Source organism: Notothenia rossii (genome assembly GCF_949606895.1).
Source record: "Notothenia rossii genome assembly, chromosome: 10".
NCBI classification, from domain to species: domain Eukaryota; kingdom Metazoa; phylum Chordata; class Actinopteri; order Perciformes; family Nototheniidae; genus Notothenia; species Notothenia rossii.
The window spans coordinates 9,245,382-9,267,751 of record NC_136908.1 but is presented as its reverse complement, the minus strand read 5'-3'; the positions used below and the strand labels follow the sequence as shown (position 1 = coordinate 9,267,751).

At 44.4% G+C, this 22,370-nt stretch overlaps 3 protein-coding genes across 3 annotated transcripts in view; 1 reads left to right on the top strand and 2 right to left on the bottom strand.

The window, feature by feature from the left end:
- Positions 1-22,370, top strand: part of rims3 (regulating synaptic membrane exocytosis 3) — a 223,713-nt gene that overhangs the window by 56,061 nt on the left and 145,282 nt on the right. The gene's annotated exons all lie outside the window — the stretch shown is intronic.
- Positions 1,991-13,569, bottom strand: slc6a18 (solute carrier family 6 member 18). Its single transcript, XM_079652732.1, has 12 exons — positions 12,932-13,569; positions 11,945-12,085; positions 11,699-11,836; positions 6,156-6,337; positions 5,962-6,072; positions 5,773-5,885; positions 5,570-5,698; positions 5,318-5,474; positions 4,907-5,111; positions 3,930-4,089; positions 3,669-3,831; positions 1,991-3,377 (listed from the first exon to the last, which is right to left on the bottom strand). The coding sequence occupies exons 1-12, from the start codon at positions 13,071-13,073 to the stop codon at positions 3,168-3,170; spliced, it is 1,851 nt and encodes a 616-aa protein (XP_079508858.1). The 5' UTR covers positions 13,074-13,569; the 3' UTR covers positions 1,991-3,167.
- The window catches only part of LOC307022665 (sodium-dependent neutral amino acid transporter B(0)AT1-like), a 12,713-nt gene continuing 8,075 nt past the window's right edge, over positions 17,733-22,370 (bottom strand). Inside the window, exons 2-12 of the mRNA XM_079655509.1 lie at positions 21,835-21,975; positions 21,614-21,751; positions 21,335-21,516; positions 21,131-21,241; positions 20,944-21,056; positions 20,716-20,844; positions 19,079-19,235; positions 18,795-18,999; positions 18,547-18,706; positions 18,167-18,329; positions 17,733-17,965 (exon numbers count right to left, since the gene is read on the bottom strand). Coding sequence (XP_079511635.1) covers positions 17,825-17,965; positions 18,167-18,329; positions 18,547-18,706; positions 18,795-18,999; positions 19,079-19,235; positions 20,716-20,844; positions 20,944-21,056; positions 21,131-21,241; positions 21,335-21,516; positions 21,614-21,751; positions 21,835-21,975 — 1,640 coding nt within the window. The 3' untranslated portion in view covers positions 17,733-17,824. The remainder of the gene's footprint in view (positions 17,966-18,166; positions 18,330-18,546; positions 18,707-18,794; positions 19,000-19,078; positions 19,236-20,715; positions 20,845-20,943; positions 21,057-21,130; positions 21,242-21,334; positions 21,517-21,613; positions 21,752-21,834; positions 21,976-22,370) is intronic.

Here is a 22,370-nt window from a genome sequence, read left to right as displayed (position 1 = left end):
CGGCCCTCGAGGTAATTTATAAACACACGCAAAAAAGAAAAAAATTCAAGAAATTTAGACCGCAAAATAACAAGCGAGTGCCTGTTTTTCCTGGCCACGGTCAGGGTCTTTGAACACAATACGAGCCTAACGTGTCATCACGTGGTATATGTCTCGTCTGACAGGAGTGTAGTTCTAACGGAGAGCACCAGAACGCGGTTCCGGGCCGGGACGCGTCTATCGTTTATTCCAAGAATATCCATAAAGAAAAAAAAATCTGCTTACGGTTTTGTTTCATAGGTGTTGAGAGATGTATCCATAGATCTATTAATTTTACTCTCAAAGTGCACGAGATTGATGCTTTTAACTTCAACATGAAAAAAAGATCTTCCTGGTTATTTGCAAATTATGGTGGAAAATAAGTATTTGGTCAATAACAAAAGTTCATATCAATACTTTGTTATATACCCTTTGTTGGCAATGACAGAGGTCAAACGTTCCCCCCCACTTAAATCATATCCACATGGATATGAAACTAAATACATTTGCACACATCTTGTGTCCATATATTTCTGTTTTGGTGGTCATGCCACGGTGCATGCATGTGCGGGTCATGGTCAAATATCTGGATTAAGAGGTTGCATTTTCTTTGCACAGCATGAAAGAAAGGCGAAATGAATGGGCTGTGATTTTAGTTTTTTAAGCAGACGTTGAGTTCAATCATTTGTACGGCCCTCGGAGGATGTTGTAAAAATTGAAATGGCCCTTGAGAGGAAAAAGGTTCCCCACCCCTGCCTTAAAGTCTGACGGTTTAGGGCTGTCCCACGGTTAAATCATCAAGTGCCTGAGGGCTCTTTTGACGACATCTTTAGCCATTTAGGCCAATTTCAAATATGTTCACATTTCTGCAGACTGTGCCTGAGAATCACACCCAATTCATAGGCTTAAAGGACACCAGGTGAAAAACAAAGAAAATAGGTCATGGGTGATCAGTCTGGCGTGTTGAATCTACACAGGAACCTGACATTAGCTGTTTTTTTTTAAATGTATTATATAAGGTTAAGAGATACAGATTTAACATGATTCAGAATGTTTTGTTTTGATAACTTGCACAATCTTGTTTGACAAGGTGGGGGTCGACTTTCACAAAGACCTTGAAGTGTTGCTTCTCGTCAGTGATAATTATATTCAGTAATATTGCGTAAGGGATTGGGCTTTTGGAATAGTTTATGGTATCTTGTAAGCTGAGTGAAACCCCCCCCATTCCTGTACTTTGTACCTACCTCATAAACATTATTGGAGACAACTCCCAGTGTACTGTAGCATGGGTGAATCATATTTTTCCATAGGACAAAGTGCTCTTATTGATTTAGGTAAAAACCTGAATTTGGACTTCCTCTAACAAGCGACCGGGTCACGTTACTAATCAACATGTCGAGTATGCAATATGCAAGGTGACCAGCCGGAAGTTTCTTTCAAACACCAACTGGTCAGCGGTTGTAAAATCAAGGTCCACAGTAAGCAGATGATATTAGATATGGAGTAATATATACATATATATAAAGGCTTTTCATCAGGCTCAGCAAAAAAGGAAATCTTTATCCTTCATCTAGGAAAAATATATTCTAATATAAGCAATATTACGTTTTTATCTCTGCTCCTTTCTCCAGGGCTTTTTTGGCAGTAAGAACTGGCATCGTGCCGTATGAAGCAGCGGAGATGCTTTTTGTCTTTTCTTGTTCCTTGTGTTGTTCTTGCCAATGTTTCAAGAGACTCAATAAATGACCAATATGAAATCCTGGAAGATCAGCGCCTTTGAATGTGGACTTTGTGAAGGGTGCACCCAACCAAACAAAAACACGATCTTGCATTTACACAAGTCAGTTTATTGCAGCCTTTAATTAGATTTTACTGTGGCTTGGAATAATTAAGGTGGATGTTTTTTGGTCATGCTCTTGATAGAGAAGCTGTGTTTTTGTTTTTCAGAGATAGACTCCCAGCTTGCCCCAATTACATCACCCAACACAACCAAAAAACTTCAGCAGCTCAAAGGTAACGATAAGTATTATGACCAACTTCTCTCAAATGTTTATGTTGTTAGTTTTGTCTCATTTTCTCCAAAGCTTATTAAAGAAAAGTGAATTTTCCCTAGTTTCTGTTAAATTGTCAAGTCCTCGGTTTTAAGTCAACTGTTAAAGGTAGGGTAAGTAAGAATGGAGAAACCAGCTCGAGTGGGCTATAATTTGAAAGTATGCAGCCAAATCTGCCCCTTCCTTCAGACTTCCTTACAGAGCCCCTCCTCCAACACACACGAACGCGCACATGACCAATGAGAGCATGAGATACATTTGTGCACAGATGGAAGGATGACAGGCAGGTAGGCTATCCAGTTATTTTAGCCGGGCCGGCTCAGATAATTGGTCGTGCTTTTTACAGCTCCACGGCTTCCACAGATGAATTTTTGTATATATTTATTGTCAAAGCATTTAATGTTTTCATTGCTATCGGGATGTTAAGAGGATTCCATGGAATATATCAACAAGTGTTTCTGAAGTGAATTACCTACCCCACCTTTAAGTTGAATCTGATTTGTTTCAAAATACAAATGAACAGTGTCACCAAAGAGGCTTTAGAGAGAGAAACAACAGCCCCGTAGTCAGCTGGTATAAAGCACCTCAGTATAAAACATCATAAAAGCGGCCCATAAAATAAAAACCACCACATCAATAAAGATGGATAATTAAAGATCATCCAGCTACTATACTAGACCCCGCCTCATCACACAGCTGTTTGTTTATCAGGACTTTGATTTACACTGAGTGGTATTTTTCCACAAAGAAGATGTACGGCAACCTGGAAGATCAATTGTATGTAAATAATACACCGAAATATTGTCGGCCACCACATGAACAATTTGAATCTGATGTAGTTTGTACATAACAGAGATTTAATGTTTTTTACAATACACAAAGTAAATAATTGTATCATTAAATATTTCCAGTTTTGTTGTGAGAAGTACGTTTTCAGGTCGGTTCCTGATGAATGTTAATACTTAAAATCAATATATTACAGGTTTGAATTATATTATTTCAGCTCTCCATTGAATTTAGATACAAATTCCACAAAAGCAGTGACGATGATCATGATGTCCCTTTTTGCTGGTACTTCTGCATCTTTCTTTAAGGTGTCTAGCTCTTCTGTTCCCGTGTTTCAACCTCAAAGCTGTCATTGCAGTAGGGGTTTAGTTCACCTCGAGCAGAGGACTTCTTAATTCTGCAGCAGATTAGTTTGTAGAGAGCCACCACCGGGATGGAAATCACAGGCAGAACACACAGGAGGATGATTATGGCAAACACCCAGTCTGGGTATTTCAACATTTTAGTTAGTGGGAATAGTTCCTGAAGAGAAAGAGAAGAAGTACAATTACTAATCATTAATTGGACATTTTGTCAAACTTGCCTATTCTCTTTTTGAATTCTTAAAATCACTTTGCTCAACTAAGAAATGCTTCTAGCTCCTTTTAAAACTACATCTAATTTGAACTTTTTGTTATTTGATTACAGCAGCTTTTAAAATGAACTGATACATTGCTGTTTTAAGGAATTTTAGCTTCAGCACCATACATCCAGTATATATATTCTTATATAATGTATTCAACATCTCCATGTGAGTACCCTCGGCTTGCTTACATAGTCTGGGTCCCATGAGGGATATGAGGGGCGCGTCTCTGCCTGGATGGCCACGTAGGCAACAAACACCACCAGGAGCATCAACGGACTGATCACCATCCAGCAGGCCTTCCAGAAGATGTTGGGCCTCTTCCCCGTCATAAAATAGATGTCTTCACTGAACCTGTCAGAAGAAATGTGGGGAAGCAGATAAGGTTTCACGCCATCTCGAGAATTACAGCGTCACACTACTGAGTATCAAAGAAGAGGATCAAAAGTTACGTTTTCATTCCACGACCATAAGCGACAGCAGTGATCTCAAAGAACGCGATGATGAGGAGAGGTACGGAGCCCACGTAGCCGTTAAATACCTCCACCCAGTAGTTCCCCGAACCCAGGGTGAAGATGAGAGCCGTCAAGAAGGCTATCAAGCAGATGATTGCTAAGGAGGTGAGAAAATAGTTTTCAGAAAGAAAATGTAAAGGGTAAACGCTGTTTCCCTTTTACTTTGCTGCAACCTAATCTGATTAGTAGAGTTAGTCTATAATACACTGAACAAAAATATAAATGCAACACTTTTGTTTTTGCTCCCATTTTTCATGAGATGAACTCAAAGATCTAAAACATTTTCTATATACACAAAATAACCATTTCTCTCAAATATTGTTCACAAATCTGAAAAAATCTGTGATAGTGAGCACTTCTCCTTTGCCGAGATAATCCATCCCACCTCACAGATGTGGCATATCAAGATGCTGTTTAGACAGCATGATTATTGCACAGGTGTGCCTTAGGCTGGCCACAAGAAAAGGCCACTCTGAAACGTGCAGTTTTGCTTTAATCGGGGGGTCTGGGGGGGTCTGAGGGTGTCCGAAAACCCTAGGGTTAAACCCTAACCCTAACATGTCACCCATTGAGCATGTTTGGGATGCTCTGGATCGGCGTATACGACAGTGTGTTCCAGTTCCTGCCAATATCCGGCAACTTCGCACAGCCATTGAAGAGGAGTGGACCAACATTCCACAGGCCACAATCAACAACCTGATCAACTCTATGCGAAGGAGAAGGGTGACATGTTAGGGTTAGGGTTCAACCCTAGGGTTTTAGGACCCCTCCAGACCCAATAATAACAACTTAGAAGGTACCATATATATACTATAATGCAATCTTTAAAACCCATATAAGACAACACTTTACACGCTATATTAAGATATCCAAACACTAACACAATATCAAGATGCAGCTCTATTTGCAGGTACCTGTTACGACTTCACTAGGGATCCACTTTGGCACTAGCTTGAGGTCATTGATGGGCGTCAGGACTCCCTCTATGTTGCCAAACATGGAGGAGAGACCCAAGCTGAAGAGCATGACGAAGAACAGTATCGCCCATATCTGCGAGCCTGGCATCTCTATCACTGCTTCGGTGATCACAATAAAAGCCAGGCCGGTACCCGATGCGCTCTGGGGGAGGAAGATGAAAGAGAGGCGAGAAATGAAGGAGTAAACATGAACTGACTGTACCAGCAGAGGATGTACTGCACTCCGGGAAAGGGAAGGGGTGGCAAAAGGAGGATAAGGATTTAAGGGAAGAGGGAAATTAAGAAAAAAACACTCAAGCAAAAAGAATGCAATATGTGAGATTGGCTGTGTTTTCATACTAACTGTACCTGGTCAAGAAATGTTTGAAGGTCACATTGCTTTAGGTTCAAACTGGCGAAGTCATCTGGAGATGTGCGATTTAAATACTCAAACCAGTCATTATAGTTCTCCAGTGTTATGTTCTGGTCCGAAAACTCAAAGTGGTTTGTCAGAGACATGATGTTTCTGCAGATGGAATACAAAAAGAACTGCCTTATTGCTATCAAATTGAAGGAAACCATTTTTTAAGAATGACACTGAATATATTTACGTGTACATACTCATTGCGACAGGAATTGAAGCCGTTTGTAGCTTTAAAACCCAGGATGGCAAAGATGGAAATGGAGGCGTAGAGAGATGTGGCGCTGTTTATTACTCCTACTACAACAGCATCCCTCTCACAGTTGTTCCTAATGGACAAAGAAGAGGAAACAAGTCACACAAGTTATTCAAATGTGTGAGTCAAGTGAGTTATAGTCCTTACCTCTCTTCGTTATAGCTGGAGAAAGCTATGAGACCTCCAAAGGCCACTGAGAGAGAGAAGAAGATCTGAGTGGAAGCGTCCAGCCACACCTGAGGGTTCTTCAGGATCTCCCACTGCAGACAGTCAACACATCAGTTCATTGTGTCCGTCGGGTACTATTGACATCACCTTTAGTAGCAACACACTCACTTTAGGAGTGAAGAGGTACACCAGTCCATCAGTAGATCCCGGCAGAGTGAGAGCCCGGATTAGGAAAATAGTCAGCACCAGGTAAGGGAATGTGGCTGTCACATACACAGCCTGAAACATACAAACAATACAGCCATCTTTAACTTTTGGTGACGCTTGTTTTTAATTTTTAATTTTTTCCCAGGAAAACCGACCTTCCCCATTGACTTGATGCCTCTGATAAAGCAGATGTAGACCACAGACCAGGCGCTGGCCAGGCAGATGACTAGCCACCATTGCAGGGAGCCGCTGGTCTCAATGTTAGGTGTGATGTTCAGGGTCTCACGGTACCAGAAGTAGTTCGCTGGAGTGCTCTTCACACACTCCTCATTATAGCCTGTAAAGATGCACATTAGTGAAAAAGAATTGCAGCATTGGCCTTTGTCCCAGCCAAGGAGGTAATGTATTTGGCTTGGTTGATTTGTTTGCCAGTAGGATAACAGATAGTCTACTGTCCCAACTTTCAGGAAACCTTGTGGTAGGGTGTTTCATTGGCCAAGTAATAATCCACTACATTTTGGAGGGGATCCTCAAATTGTTCATCCGTTTCGTTAACATGAAAATGTGCATTTGTACTGCATTCATGTGGTGTAGGATATAAAAACAAATGAGTTCCCAACTGATAACATCTATGGCAACACCAATTTAGTTCGGAACAACAATGACGACTTTTGGTCAAGGTTTTGGAGGTTTCAGAGTTGATATGATATTGTGCAGAAACGTGACGAAAGTAAATGTAGGGCTGATGGTTCTGAGCAATTCAACACAGCACTCCGTGTTGTTTTCACTTTTCGAATCTAAGCTCATAAACACACGGAAGAACAACTTCACAACACAGGAATTGGGACCCTCCAAGAGAATCCATAATTTGACTTGGCGAAGTACAGTGCTCTTAGAGAGTCATACTAGTTGGTATTGTGATTGTTTGGTTGAAACTGAAGTTACCTACTGTAACTCCAGCTTCTATGATTATTGTCGTAGCCCTAAGGCTATCGCTAATGGGTAATCCTCTGCGCACCCGTGCAGCACTGAAAACACTTGTAGTCCACGCCCGCCCGCCTGCCCGCAAGGTGGGCCCCACCCTCGGGCTCCCTTCCGGTATAAATAGGAAGGAGGCCCGACAATCCATATTTCCCTGGAATATAGCATAACATGAATATTCTCCATGAGGGGACGAAGGCTGGGAACAATACATACCTGCTGCTGTGAAAAAGTAGAGACGAAGGTCATACTTTGCCCAGTGACAAAAAGAGGGGGAACAGCAGCTCTCTGCGTGCAGACAGGCAGGAGAGCGCACAGCTGGATCCCTGACGTCACTCACTCTGACAAGACACTCCGTACAAAATATGTCAGAGGAAAAAAAGGAAACATCCCTCTCATAAGAGGGAAAAAGGGCCGCTCTCCGCGTGCCGAGAGGCAGGAGAGAGGCGCACAGCTGGATCCTTGACGTCACTCACTCTGACAGGAAACTCAGTACAGGGTGCGTCAGATAGGAATGAGAGACATCCCTTAAATACAATTGAATAAATGAACAGGGGGCAGACCAAGATGCAGCAGTGCAAATGTCTTCCACTGACATTCCTCCGTGCAAAGCCGTGGAGGAGGAACATTCCTCTGGTGTGAGTGCGCATTGATGTTCTCAGGGAGATCCACCCCATGAGGAGACATATGCCTGTGACACAGCTTCACACAGCCAGTGTGACAGCCGTTGTGCAGACAGAGGCTGCCCGGTCAAGCGCTCTCTATAATGCACAAACAGGTGCTGAGAACGGCGCAAGGCAGCCGTGCGCGCCACTAGCAGGACAGCGCGCGCACAGGACAGAGGAGATGAGACGTGGCTTCTTCCTCCGACCTTGTGATGACCTTAGGCATGAAGCCGGGTTAGGGCGTAAAACAGCTAAACTGCCATCTCCTTGGATCCGGAGGCCTGACGGAGCCGCAGAGAGAGCAGACAAATCACTCACTCTTCTCGCTGCTATTAGAGCCAAAAGTAATACTACTTTGGCTGATAACAGTTTAAGGGGAACCTGGTCTAAAGGTTCAAATGGGGCTTTGCTTTAGTGCGCCTAACACCAAAGCCAAATCCCACTGACCCGCCAGTGTGCGTGACACAGGTCTGAGTCTCCATACTCCTCACATAAAAACGGCTGCTGCGCTCTGCGAGCCCCTCTGTTCAATTCGCTGGGAATATACATTGCCCTGATGGAGAGCAACGTGTGTGCGCGCCCAGAACAGCAGCCGCCTGGCTGCGTTCAGAAGCTGCGCAGATCGTACTCCTCCCTGGCGATTGAGGTAGGCTGTGGCCGTGGCCTGTTGTTTGTGCAAATCAACACATGTCTGATTGTACAGCAACAGGGCGAAGTGCTGGAATACTTCCCAAACCGGAGAACAGCTCCAGCAAATTTACCTCTGACGCACGGGGTCGATGAGCGGGCGAATGAACCACCTCTGGAGACTCCTCCTGTGTGGGAGTCCCAGGGGGATCCCCATGTGACCAGCTGACGTCATGCTGAGCAGCTGCGTCACGGAGCGGGCCTGCAGGATGTGACACGCCGGAGAGGGAGATGTCAGTGTCTCCACTCGCTGCCGCGAGAGCCGCGCTCTGCTGGCTGAGTTTAATTCCACTCCCAGATAAATGGATATCTGAGAGGGAAGAGGACAGCTCTTCTTCCAATTCATTATGAAAACCCAGGCTTTGACAGATGCGATATGAAATGTAACGTCTGTAAAGCGAGCCAGCAAATAGCAGGTCGTCCAGAGGAAAACACACTCATCCCTCCTCTGTGTAGTGGCTCGAGCCTTCTATACACAAAAATGCGAGGTGCCAGGAAATATCCGAACGGCAGACTATTGTCTGGTCTGATATTCCCTGAAATGAGAAACGCAGGAATTTCCTTTGTTTCGGGATGATGGGTACGTGGAAGTATGCATCCTTCAGGTGGAAGTGAACCAGTCGTCTTGGTGAACACATTCCAGCACCTGATTTTCTTCCCCTTGAGGAACCCTGGACATATCCTCTTTCAACAGGAGTTCCTGCAGCTCTGATTGGAGCGTAAGACATAGCTTTTGGGAGGACAGGAGTGTTTCCTGTATCCCATTGAACTGTGGGGGGGGGGGGGGGGGGGAGAGGCGAACTGCAGGACGTATCCTCTGCTGATCAGCCTGCTCATCCATCTGTCCATCAGACACACATGCTGCCACTCTGAGAAAAACTCTGAGAGCGGACGCACTAGCTCGAGATGTGTTTTTGGTCGTCTAGGTGACGAGCCACGCCATAGCCCCTGCCGCTGCCCGTGAGGCAACCAAAGGTGGGCTTGGACCGAAAGGGCTGCGCGGGGGCCTCCACACGCTGTGTCTCACTCCGACTCTCATCATGAGGCGCGTACACGCTCAGGGATGGATGGAGGTGTGTGCATTGCTGCCCACATGAGGCGTTATAACGGCGCTCATGGGTTTATTAAGGCCGTGTGTACGAGCCCTGCTGTCTACTAATCAACAGATTAGTGGTAGCCGGCTTAATTAGCGCGCTCTGAAATGTATTAACCGAAAGGTTAAAACCAGGCTTTAGCAACGAGCCCTGCTGGCTATTAACCGACAGGTTATAGGCAGCTGGTTTACACAGGGTGGGAGACATGTGAGAACCACTTGATACTGATGACTCAGACAAAAGTTGGAAAATAAATAGCTTTTATTCTCCTCACAATCCCCCCCCAAAACGTTACAAATGGCTCTGCTTCCTTGGTGGCTCTCGTGGAGCAGACCAGGAGCGGGGGTGCCTCACTCCCCTTCTACTCACTGCCGGAAGACCCTGTCTCTGGGGTGGCGGGTGAGCGGAGACGTGGGACGGAGCCCCTGCTGTACGAGGCGTATCTCGGACAGAGGAATGCAGATAGCTCTGTAGTCTATTAACCAACAGGTTAAAACCAGGCTTCTGCCGCGAACCCTGCTGTCTACTAATCAACAGATTGGTGACAGCCGGCTTAGTTAGCGAGCTCTGCAGTTTATTAACCGATAGGTTAAAACCAGCATGCTTCTGGAGCGAGCCCTGCTAACGACAGGTTAGTGACAGCTGGCTTAATTAGCTAGCTCTGCAGTTTAAACGACAGGTCAAAACCAGCAGGCTTCTGTTGCAAGCCCTGTCATTCCCCCGTTCTGGCTTCTCTGTGATGTGATGTAATGGTCGTCATGGTGACAAGCACACCATTGCCCTCGCCACCGCTGCCCGTGAGGCGAAAGGGCTGCGAGGGAGCCTCCACACGCTGCGTTTCACTCCAGCTCTCATCATGAGGCGCGTACACGCTCAGGGGATGAGTGGAGGTGTGTGCAGTGCTGTTCACATGAGGCGTTATAACGGCGCTCATGGGTTTATTATGACCGTGTTGGAGGCGTATCTCGGACAGAGGAATGCCGCGAGCTCTGCAGGTTATTAACCGAGGTTAAAACCTGCAGGCTTTTGCAACGAGCCCTGCTGGCTAGTAACCGATAGGTTATAGGCAGCTGGCTTACACAGGGGATATGTGAGAAACACTGGTTACTGATGACTCAGTACAAAAAGTTGGAAAATGAACACACTTTATTTTACTCACAACCCCCAGAACGTCAGAACCGGCTCTGCTTCCTCAGAGGTTCTCGTAGAGCAGACCAGGAGCGGGGGAGCCTCAGTCCCCTTTGACTCGCCGCCGGGAGACGCTGTCTCTGGGGTGGCGGGGGAGCGGAGACGTGGGACGGAGCCCCTGCAGCCGCCGAAGGGCGAGTCTGACGCCAAGGCGGTTGCTGTGGGCGTCTCTCCGCTTGCGGCCGCTGTGGCCGGTGTGGACGCAGCGGCTGCTGCAGACGTTCTTTGTCTCTCTCTGGGGGCGCTCAACGTAGGGCGCTCAACGTAGGGCGCTCAACGTAGGGCGCCGTCCGGCGATTATTTTGGCCTGTCTTACCCCAAAAAAACGCTGTCAGGCTCGGCTCCAGAGAAGGGCTGAGAAGGGCTGAGAAGCGTGGCCAGATCGGGTCACTCCTGACCGTCTGCACCCGCGAAAAGTCATTATGAACCCAGAGCCACATGAGGGACAATCTCTCACACAATTGTTATTCATGTTTACTCTGCAATTGAAGTGTCTCTTGTGCTTCAGAAACGGGGTGCTGAAGAAAAGAGGGAGCAGATTGTCTGGCCTCCTTCCTATTTATACCGGAAGGGAGCCCGAGGGTGGGGCCCACCTTGCGGGCGGGCGTGGACTACAAGTGTTTTCAGTGCTGCGCAGGGGGGATTACCCAATAGCGATAGCCTTAGAGGGCGAAGCCATATACGAAATAGAACTAATGGCTCCATTATGCTGAAACTTGTGGGAAAGGTTTGTCATAAGCCAAGGTAAAAACCCATCAAATGTTGAGTCATACACATTATATTTCACTTATGGAGATAGCATTGTCGGAAGTTTGTGCTCAATGATTTCCCTTTTAGTTATTTAATGTTGTATTGAAGAATCTCTTTGGGCCATAAAACAACAAAAAAACAGCCATTATCTCATTACATTTGACATGGACTGCAATGTGGAGCCTGATGAGTCCTCTTGTAACTGCTTTATAATTACGCCACTATCTCAAACCCAATTTGATACATTGTATTTTTTATATATCGTTATAGGCAATATTTCTACCACTGTGGTAGTAGCATTCTTAGTGTGTGACAGTAACGTATGTAGTTTACCTGTGAGGTTAGCATTGACCGGGCACTTGCTCCAGGGCAGGGGGTTTTGGAAAGAGTTAAAGAAGTACCAGAGCACCCAGGCCAGGATGGTGTTGTAGAAAATGCCAACCAGGAATGACACTATCATCGAGGCAACTCCTACACACAGGGAATAAATTACATTTTTCTTACTGATAAAAAGCTCTTAAAATATTGAAAAATGTGACAAGTAATCCTAAATTCCCCTTATAATTCTAGGCCACCCACCGAGTCCCCCCAGCATCGGTGAGATGGAGTTCCAGACGCCGATGCTGCCCATGCGGAGCCTCTGTCCTATAGCCAGCTCCAGGTAGAGCAGAGGGAGGCCCTCAAACACCAGCGCTATCAGGTAGGGGATGAGGAATGCACCTGAAGACAGATACTGCACAATTAGAGCCAGATAGGACCGTCTGATAAATTAGATTTATCAACACAGCAAAAGATCTTAGTGAAACAGTGGACAACTACTTTCTTATCATCTAATCATAATGGTCATAACAGGGGATAGTTCAGGCCATGCTAAATAAGTAAAAATAGGACATCCAGAAAAACATGAGAAAAATAAATGTACAGAATTTTTCTTACCTCTTACTTAGGTTCTTTGGTATTCTATTGCGACAACACAAACTATCTAACTAGGAACTATGAGAAAGTAAATACAGAAATTGGGTCAGTTGACCGAGATAAATCTGTGATGATAACCCCATTCACCATACACAGATAAGATTCACCAATGTGACAATGACTGTTTGTCCATGTGTTAATGACTAATAAATGCCGTGAAGAGAGAATCTAAGGTATTTATTTAAATTAATTCAGTAAATCATCTTTTGTATTGAATGGTCTGGAAAAAAAACGAGGTATAAAGTTAATTGAAAAGCAAACAAAATTAAACCATTGTGTGATTTAAGATCAGGGAAATATAATGTTGATAATCAGAATCAGAATACCTTTATTAGTCCCACAGAGGGAAAATGTACGTTGTTACAGCAGAAAAAGAGCCACAGACAGCTTAATGTTACATATGTTACATGCATTAAAAAGTATTAAAGTAAAAATAAAAAATATAATACAAAAACAAAAAAGTTACACCATTTACAAAATACACATCCTGTAACAGTTCTTAGGATTTAGCAGCCAGGTATATATTGCAGTTATTAACGGCATATATATATATATTGCACATATAGTGCTGATAGAATCATATAATCTTACCTCCTCCATAGATTTGGCACAGGTAAGGAAAACGCCAGATGTTTCCAAGTCCCACTGCAAAGCCGATACATGTCAGCATGTACTGAAATTTGTTGTCCCATTTGGGTCTCTCCTCCACCTCAGAGTCTTTTGTTTTGCCCATCCTTAGCTGGTAAAAAGGTTTAGCAAAATTCCGCTTCTCTTGCAAGGGTGCAACTCTCCTATTCCTAACAAACACTAAAATATATTTGTATCTGTCCACAATTCTCCTGATCTCAGCTCAGTGTATGTCAAAATATACTGCCTTGTATAGTCTAGGTGATGTCCAGTGCACTTCCTCGTCCTCTTCTGTCTTACTCACTAGGTCTGTCCTACTGTCCTTTCACCTCATACAAGTTACAGATTTATTTTATTGTTTTTTTATGAAGAAGTCAAGTTACCAGGGAGAGGGAGGGAACAAATCAGGCATAATGATTTTGTGATTGAACTTCCCTGTTTTTTTCTTCAGAAATGGGAGTGTGCTAAGCCTAAAATAATGGATAACCAGCTGATGCTGTTTCAATCGCAACACTTGCCTTAAGTGACCTGTTTGGATGCAGTCAATACAATAGACAAAATGAACACTGTTTCTTGATGGAGCCATATCTTCATACAATTACTAACACTTCCTTACACAGCAAAGTAGACAGACACAAACTGATTTTTTCCTTTCTCTCAGTGTTCAAGGTTTTTTTATTGTCATTCGTACATAGCTACAGTGTAGCAGTGCAACACAATAAAACAGATACAATAGTGCAAGTAAATACAATAAAATAGAATAGAAGTAGTGCCATGAGGGTCTATGTACAAGTGATACATCATTTGTGTCACGATTCTCATGTTATGTCACGTTTATAGTTTTGTAGGTTTGGGTGTTTTTGCTGTTTTCCATGTCATGTTTTCCTTTGGGTTATTGTCTTGTCATTAGTTTCCCTGGTGTGTCTAATTGTCTGATTATGTTCACCTGGGCCCCTGTGTTTTCTCCTCCCTCCTCACCTGTGTCTTGTTGTGTGATTAGTCTTGTGTGTATTTAAGTTCTGGGTTGTCTGTCTGTCTTGGTCGGTTCGTCGTGTTCCCTGACTAGTTCTGCGGTGAGTGTTCTGTTTTGTCATTGTACATATAGATCATAGCCTGGAAATAAAGGAAGTTTCAGTTTATATCTGCATTTGGGTCCTGCTTGTTTCAAAAACCGTGACAGTACGAACCGACCTTAAAATGGACCCAGCAGACCTTTTGAAGCTACAGGCGGAACGTCTTGGATATTCTCTGGAGTATATTTTTTATACGTGGAAAGGCGCCTCATCTAGACGGGGAAGAGAGGCTGCGTTGAAGGAGGCACGTCAGGAGGTTGCTCGCAAGCCCTGGCTCTGGAGCTTGTTGCCCGAGTGGCTTAGGATTTTTTCATGTAGCCCTGAGAGCCAGTCCTCATTTTCTGACCCTTTCTTGGGGTCTGGCAAGGCCAGGGTTTCGCGCCCAACAGCCATGGTTCCGGCTCCAGTGCCAGACCCAGCAGCCGTGGCTCCGTGCTCCAGTACCGGCCCACGCAGCTTTGCTTCCATACTCCATTACCTGGCTTACACAGCCAGTGTCCAGGCTTCCGCTCCGCGCCCAGCAGCCATGGTTCCGGCTCCAGAACCGGACCTTACAGCCATGTTTCCGGCTCCAGAACCGGACCTTACAGCCATGTTTCCGGCTCCAGTGCCGGCCCACACAGCCATGTTTCCGGCTCCAGAACCGAACCTTACAGCCATGTTTCCGGGTCCAGAACCGGACCTTACAGCCATGTTCCCGGCTTCAGAGCCGGCTCCAGTAACCATGGTCCCGACTCCGGCTCCTCGTCACCTGCTGACTCATCGGCCGACGCCAGCTCCTCGAGTCCTGTCGGCGTACCGGCCAACTCCAGCACCTCGTCTCCGGTTGGCTGTCCGTCCGACGCCAGCTCCCCGTGTCCTGATGGCTGTCCGTCCGACGCCAGCTCCCAGGGTTCTGTTGGCGAACCAACCCACTCAAGTGTCGTTGGAGGTCCCGCAGACTACCCCGCTGCCGAGGGTCCTGCCAACCCCATGTCCTGTGCCGTTGGAGGTCCCGCAGACTACTCTTCTGCCGGGGGTCCTGCCAACTCCATGTCTTGTCACGTTGGAGGTCCCGCAGACTGCTCTTCTGCCGAGGGTCCTTCCAACCCCATGTCCTGTGCCGTTGGAGGTCCCGCAGATTACTCTTCTGCCGGGGGTCCTGCCAACTCCATGTCTGGTCTCGTTGGAGATCCCGCACGCTGCTCTTCTGCCGGGGGTCCTGCCAACCCCATTTCCTGTGCCGTTGGAGGTCCCGCAGACTCTTCTGCCGGGGGTCCTGCCAACCCCATGTCCTGAGCCGTTGGAGGTCCCGCAGACTGCCCTTCTGCCGGGGGTCCTGCCAACTCCATGTCTTGCCACGTTGGAGGTCCCGCCGACTACTATTCCACTGGGGGTCCTGCCAACTCCATGTCCTGTCGCGTTGGGGATTCCGCCGACTGCTCTCCTGCCGGGGATCCTGCCGGTCCTGTGTCCTCTTCCATGGGGGATCTTGCCGACACCGGCTCCTGACCGGCCTCCGGAGCCGTCTGGTCTTCACCCCTCCTCGGACTCTGCCTTGCCCCCGGGCCGTCCGCCCGAGATTCCCTCCATGGACTCTGCCTTGCCCCCGGGCCGTCCGCCCGAATTCCCCTTTTTGAACTCTGCCTTGCCCCCGGGCCGTCCGCCCGAATTCCCCTTTTTTGAACTCTGCCTTGCCCCCGGGCCGTCCGCCCGAATTCCCCTTTTTTGAACTCTGCCTTGCTCCCGGGCCGTCCGCCCAAGACCCGTCCTCCAGACCCCCTCCACCCACCCTGCTGGATTTTTGTTTTTTTTGGACGTCTGGAATCCGTCCCTTGAGGGGGGGGTTATGTCACGATTCTCATGTTATGTCACGTTTATAGTTTTGTAGGTTTGGGTGTTTTTGCTGTTTTCCATGTCATGTTTTCCTTTGGGTTATTGTCTTGTCATTAGTTTCCCTGGTGTGTCTGATTATGTTCACCTGGGCCCCTGTGTTTTCTCCTCCCTCCTCACCTGTGTCTTGTTGTGTGATTGACTCTTGTGTGTATTTAAGTTCTGGGTTGTCTGTCTGTCTTGGTCGGTTCGTCTTGTTCCCTGACTAGTTCTGCGGTGAGTGTTCTGTTTTTGTCATTGTACATATATATCATAGCCTTGAAATAAAGGAAGTTTCAGTTTATATCTGCATTTGGGTCCTGCTTGTTTCACAAACCGTGACAATTTGTAATTTACAAACAGGTGAATGTTATTGATGTTCTTAGTTCAGGTGTTTAACAGTCTTGTTTTACTGTATATGTACCAGCTGCTGGTAGTGGTGAATCCAAATATATCCATCAAATGCAGTTTATTCTCGCTTGCTCCGTTTGTGGTGCTTTGTTAAATCGGATTCACTTGGCCATTTTGCCTCAGTATCAATGTGATGTCTCCCTCTTTTGGCTAATTTGCTGCTCTACATGTTTGATATGGTATTCATGGTTAGGACCTGGATACAACCACCGTTTTGAAGGTTGCACTTAAACGCACCACAGACTATATATATATTGATATACTGTATTTACATATACAGTATATAAATATATTAAAAGATGACATATGATCCAATGTATGTACACATAAATACAGTATGTACATTGTGATTTCCTCATTGCTGTAACACTGTTCAAGCAAATCCCTCTACTTTTTATGTTGTTGATACAAAAACCAATATAAAAGTCTTCATGTTCTCCCATCATCTGAGGATGTAAAGCAAAAGTGGAAAAAACTACAACTAGATCCTGGAAAGAACTTTAAATAACACCAGGCTGTCAGTCAGTTACCCAATTTCAAACTTGGAAGCTATCATTTTTGGCATTTCTATGTTTTTTAAGTTTTTATTATGCATGTTACCCTTTGAGTTAGCTTTAGCATGTTGTGTGGTTAATGTGGATAGCTTTGATTGTAGGTCCGCCCACAGGGGCAATACTGGATTAACAGTTATATAATACTGAGAGACACTCTGTGACTGTCGAACATTTGAAGCCAGGAAAGTCAGTAGTAGGTTGAAGTGTTAACTGCAATGCAAACTCTTTGTTGTTACACAAAAACCTTTCCCATCCCTGACTCTTGATTGTATGCCTGTGTGTGTTATGTATGTTGTCATACTGTGCGTATATAGAGTTACTTGATAGACACTCCCTGAAGGGACAGTTCCTATAAATGAAAGGTCAAATTGTGTGAATTTGCTTTGATTCAAAGTTGGTAACTTACTCAGTCCCGAAAGCTGGCCAAACAGATACACTTTTAATAGTCTACTGTGTAACTGTAATAATTGTTAGTAACACAATTTAGCAGCAACATTGCAGTTCTAGTATTTCTTGTATAGTTGGAGGCTCTTGGGAAACCAACGCGTCCTTTTGCAGCAACAAAGACTTGGTTTTTCTCAAAACTCCAGGAAATGTAACTTAATGGTTTGTCACAACACAAGCTAAATTCAAAGTCAAATGTAGGCTTTCTGATCAGATTCCAGCTAGAAAATGTGTGTGTAAAGTTTTGGTTCAGATGCTTTTTTATTGTGGTGATTTCAGGGTACAGCTGCAGTTTAACTTGTTTACAGTTATTCCCTGGTTACATTCATGTTGCCAGCAAAGATGTGGAGACCAACAGCCTTAACCAATCAGCGCAGACTTTGCTTTTTGGAAGGAGGGGTTTAAAGAAAACGGACCATATCAGACGGAAGGTAATAAGCAAAACATTATTTTATTTTTATTACACTCTGAAATCTATGACTTGATAATCAATGCAGAAACTTAGCTAATTATTTAACTGGATTTTATTTTGTCTTGCAGTGAACAAAGATAAATCTACATAATGCATATACAGGTATTGCCAGACTAGGGACTCCTGCCAAAAGAAAGATGACGGCATTGATCCAGGAAGGGTACGGTACTGATGCCAGAGATGGAAAGTTGTCCTGTAAACCACAAAACAGTGTAAGTTGTTACCACTATGCGATGTACTATCAACAGCATTGATCATACCTATGCTTGGTACAACATGCATTTGTCTAGTTAGCAAAGATAGCATCATTGAAAAAGAAGTCAGCAAAATGGAGGGACGCTTATTTCTGATTTATGAACAATCAAAGATTACTTTTATGAGCTGGAGTGCTTACCGAGTTGACATCCCAGACTAAGTAGGTGAGCTCTTTTTGGACTTGTGTCACCAGGTAGAAAACTAAAATAACCAGAACGACCAGAGGACTGATGAACCGCCATGAAATCTGCCAAAAGATGTTGGGCTTATGTCCGACCATGAACTTCAAGTCCTCATTGAACCTGCCACACAAAAAGGTTTTAGTACGTTTTGAAATTAGTCATGAATCAAACAGGACTTGAATATGTCAACCATACCCCTAGGGGTTTGTCCAATAATTGGTTAAGCATGACGCTACAAATGCTGTATGACCTTTTTATACAACAATAATCAACATAAATGATGAAGGAAACATAAATGGACAATGTGTTGCTGAAATATTTTTGAATAAGCACTAACCTGTCTATGCCGTAGATGTATACAATAGATATCATCTCAAACAATCCAATGGTCAGAAGTGGAACAGATCCAGCAAAGTTGTCAAAAAGTGTTACCCAATAAATCCCTGAATTCTGGGCAAACAGGAGACAGATGATGAAGCCTACAAAACACGTGACACCTGAAACACACGCCCACAAAAACAAGGAACCATGAGTTAAAACAAGAATCAGACAAACTAAACTTAGTTTAACTACAAAACAAGATACCTGTCACTGCTTCTTGGGGCCACTTTTTAGGTATAATATTCAGATCTTTCAATGGGACCACCACCCCCTCGATGTTGCCGAATAGGGTTGAGATTCCCAAGCAAAGAAGCATAACGAAAAAGAGGACGGACCAAACTGGAGAACCGGGCATCTGGGTGATGGCTTCTGTGAACACGATGAAGGCCAGACCTGTTCCCTCCACTCCCTGCACAAACACAAAGAAGTCATGATGCAGGAAGGAGCAAATAATATGGAATCAGGGCGATATTCATCAATATAGTCACCTCACTAAGAAGTTTCTGCATGTCACAAGTTTTGATGTCCAATCCAAGAACTATATCAGGATAAGAGCTGTTGAGACGAATCAAGGCTGCCTCGTAATTGCTTGTAGTGATGTTGTCTTCAGGGAGCTCAAATCTATTTGACAATGTCATGATGTTTCTAGGGAAAAAATGTCACCGTTAAGAAACACTGCTTTACTCAGGGTGTCCGTGGGGTCTTAAAAAGTATTAAAAGTTGAGAAATCAATTTAGAGAAAATTAAGGCTATTAAAAAGTATTAAAGGGAATTTTCCAAGGTATTACATTTTGTAGCTTGTTTTCAATAAGTATATAAATTGTCCAAAGAGATTGTATTCTACAGTCTGCCTGAATCATTGCGTAGGTGTGTCGTGTGATTCTGTGTAGTTTATTTATGGCATCCCGTTGGATTTGACGTCATCTGAACAGGACATCGCACGCTCACCGCTTGATAGCATACGAAGCTCCGTTTACGCCGGTTGTTAAACAACATCGTTATGGGGAAATGCAAGTTTGCGTCCAAATGGTTGGAAGATAAGGAGGAAGGACAATCAATACTGAATATAGTAAATGTTTCGCCAATGTAACCGGTTAAAACTCAAAGTGGCGATGAGGTCTTAAAATGTATGAAAAGGGTCTTAAAAAAGGTCTTAAAAGGTTTTACATTTGACTTCAGGATTCCTGCATATACCCTGTTTACTGGAATTTACGTAAAATAATACATTCAGATTTGTCTGTCTATATTAAAACGAGCCGTGCGGGGCCCGTTTTTGGTTGCGTTTCCACTCGGCCTCGTACCGGCTAGCGAGTCCTAATTCACAGTTTTTCTGGCCCCATAAAATCGTGGTTCTAGGGCCAGGAACAACCAGGCTGAGTCGGGCTGAGTATGCAGAGAGAATTGCTGGCAAGGGGGCTACAACTACAACAAGATGAACATATTTGACCGTGATTTAATTGTAATACACGTTTCAAAATGATGCCGAAGTAACACCATACTGATACCGGTTAGTAAAAACCATGAATTAATGCTTTGACAAGTCTGCAGACAGACGGCAGGCGAAAAAGCTTTTAAAATGCGTGTTTTCTAAATGGAGATCGGCTAAGCTAACGTTGTAAATGCTCCGACCGTTCACAGTCACAACAACGGCCTATACAGACATAAATAAACCAGCGACTGTATTCGCCATGACACAGGCAGTCTGTGGTTTGTACTTGTTTAACTTTTGTCTAGTTTCTGAACAGATATGAGGAGCTGTGAGCTCTGAGGGCCAACGGCTGTGTTGTTTTTCTGGGGCTCTCATTGAAGATGACGTCAAGGCTCCGCCTACTCCGCATTACTATAGATATTACCCATATTACCCTATGATATTACCCTAAGTTCCTAAACCCTAATGGAAATGCGCCATAAAGTGAGCCAGTCCTAACGAGGCCTAGCCAAACTGAGCGAGGCCGTGTAGTGGGAAATGCGCCATAATGACAAATCTCAAATAACATCTCCAATTTATATATAAGCATGTGCTTAACTTTTTCAAAACCTTGAAACGTGCTGTTAATTTACATGCTGAACTTTTAGGACTACTATCTTTCAAAAACATTGAAAGCAACATCATGTGACTACTCACTCACTGATACACTTGTCATATTTAGCTGTTGCTCTGAAGCCAATAATGGTGTAGGTGACTGTCGCAGCATACACAGAGGTGAAGCCAGTGATGGCCGACAGGATCACAGCATCCTGCATGCAGTTGTTACTGTTGTTGAAACAAAAAAAAGACAAATGATTAAGGACACAGCATGTTTGAGAACGGCTGCCATTATTATAGTTTTGTGGCTTGTGATGTATATCTTACTGAACAGGGTTGTAGCTTGAGAAGGAAATGAGACCACCCCAAGCTAAGCTAAAGGCATAAAAGACCTGGGCACCTGCATCCAGCCAAGTTGTTGGATTCATCAGCTCATCAACCTGCAATATTTGGGTTTACATTATGTGGTTTTTTCATTAGATATTTAACTGAAGTAATTACATACGGTACATACATCTGGTGTGAAGAGGAACTTTACTCCATTAAGGGAACCTTTTAGAGTCAGTCCTCTGATCAGGAAGATGCCCAGCACTATGTAAGGCAGGATGGCTGTGACGTACACTGCCTGATGTCAAGAACAAAAGGGGAAAAAAGCATTTACTAATCTGGACAGTGGTTATTCAGGAAAGCATATTGTGTGTCGGAAGGTTTGACTAACCTTGCCTGAAGTGCCAATGCCCTGCATGTAGCAGACACATATAAAGGTCCAGGCAGCTAGCAGACAGACCACTACGGGCCAGTGCATTCCTCCAGAATCCGATATAGAGGCCGAAGTATTCAGCGTTACTCGGTAATAATAATAATCCACTGTGGAGCTCTGTTCACACTCTGGTACAAAGCCTGCATGGGCAAGAAACAGTCCTCTTTAAGTGTTTATTCATGGGTAAATCATGAGTTGATTTTGGTGCTTAATGAGTATCTCTGTATTTATATCAACCTGTTCCATTGATATTCAGAGGACACTGGGTCCAAGGCAGCGGGCTTTGAAAGGAATTGAAGAGATACCACATAATCCAGGCTATCAAGGTGTTGTAGTACAGTCCAATCAATAAGGACACCAACATGGAGGCTATACCTGAGAAGTACAGAATTATTAACTAATGTTTTTTATTTTTTATTATGCTTTGGACAACTTGTTTCAGAGCCTATTTAACTTACCAATACCAGTCAGATAAGGGTTGATGGACCTCCACACTCCTACACTGCCTTTCCTGAGACGCTGGCCGATGCCAAACTCCAGCAACAAGAGAGGCGTTCCTTCCAGGACCAGCAGGATCAGGTAGGGAATTAAAAATGCACCTAAAAAAGTATTATTATTATTATTATTATTATTATTATTATTGGAAACATATTTACACAACTCTAGTGTTGCGCTTATGACAATCATGAGCCTTTTCAGCATACTAGATATGAAAATACCTAAGCAGAAAATCTAAGCTTTGATTTTAAATGTGCTCGGGAAAGCAGTCGCACATGGCTCTGTCTGCAGACAATGAATACTTATATTATTTAGTTACCCCCTGTCAAAACCCCACCTGCTCTGCTTGCCTTCCTTTCCTGCTCTGCTGGGTCTCCCTGACTGTTGCTCACAGTCGGTGTTGTGTTTGTCGTTTATTGGTAACTGCAACATCTGTCCTGGGCCTCTTGGTTCATAACGTTTTTCCTCCGATTAAACTTGCGTTAACATCCACTGT

Bases quoted from the DNA above. Each gene is read 5' to 3' on its own strand.
- slc6a18 (XM_079652732.1), bottom strand. From the start codon at position 13,073: ATGGGCAAAACAAAAGACTCTGAGGTGGAGGAGAGACCCAAATGGGAC. The intron at 6,338-11,698 runs GTAAACTACATA...GCATCTTTACAG, and splicing joins GGTCAATGCTAACCTCACAG to GCTATAATGAGGAGTGTGTG. The intron at 6,073-6,155 runs GTCGGTTTTCCT...TGTATGTTTCAG, and splicing joins GCATCAAGTCAATGGGGAAG to GCTGTGTATGTGACAGCCAC.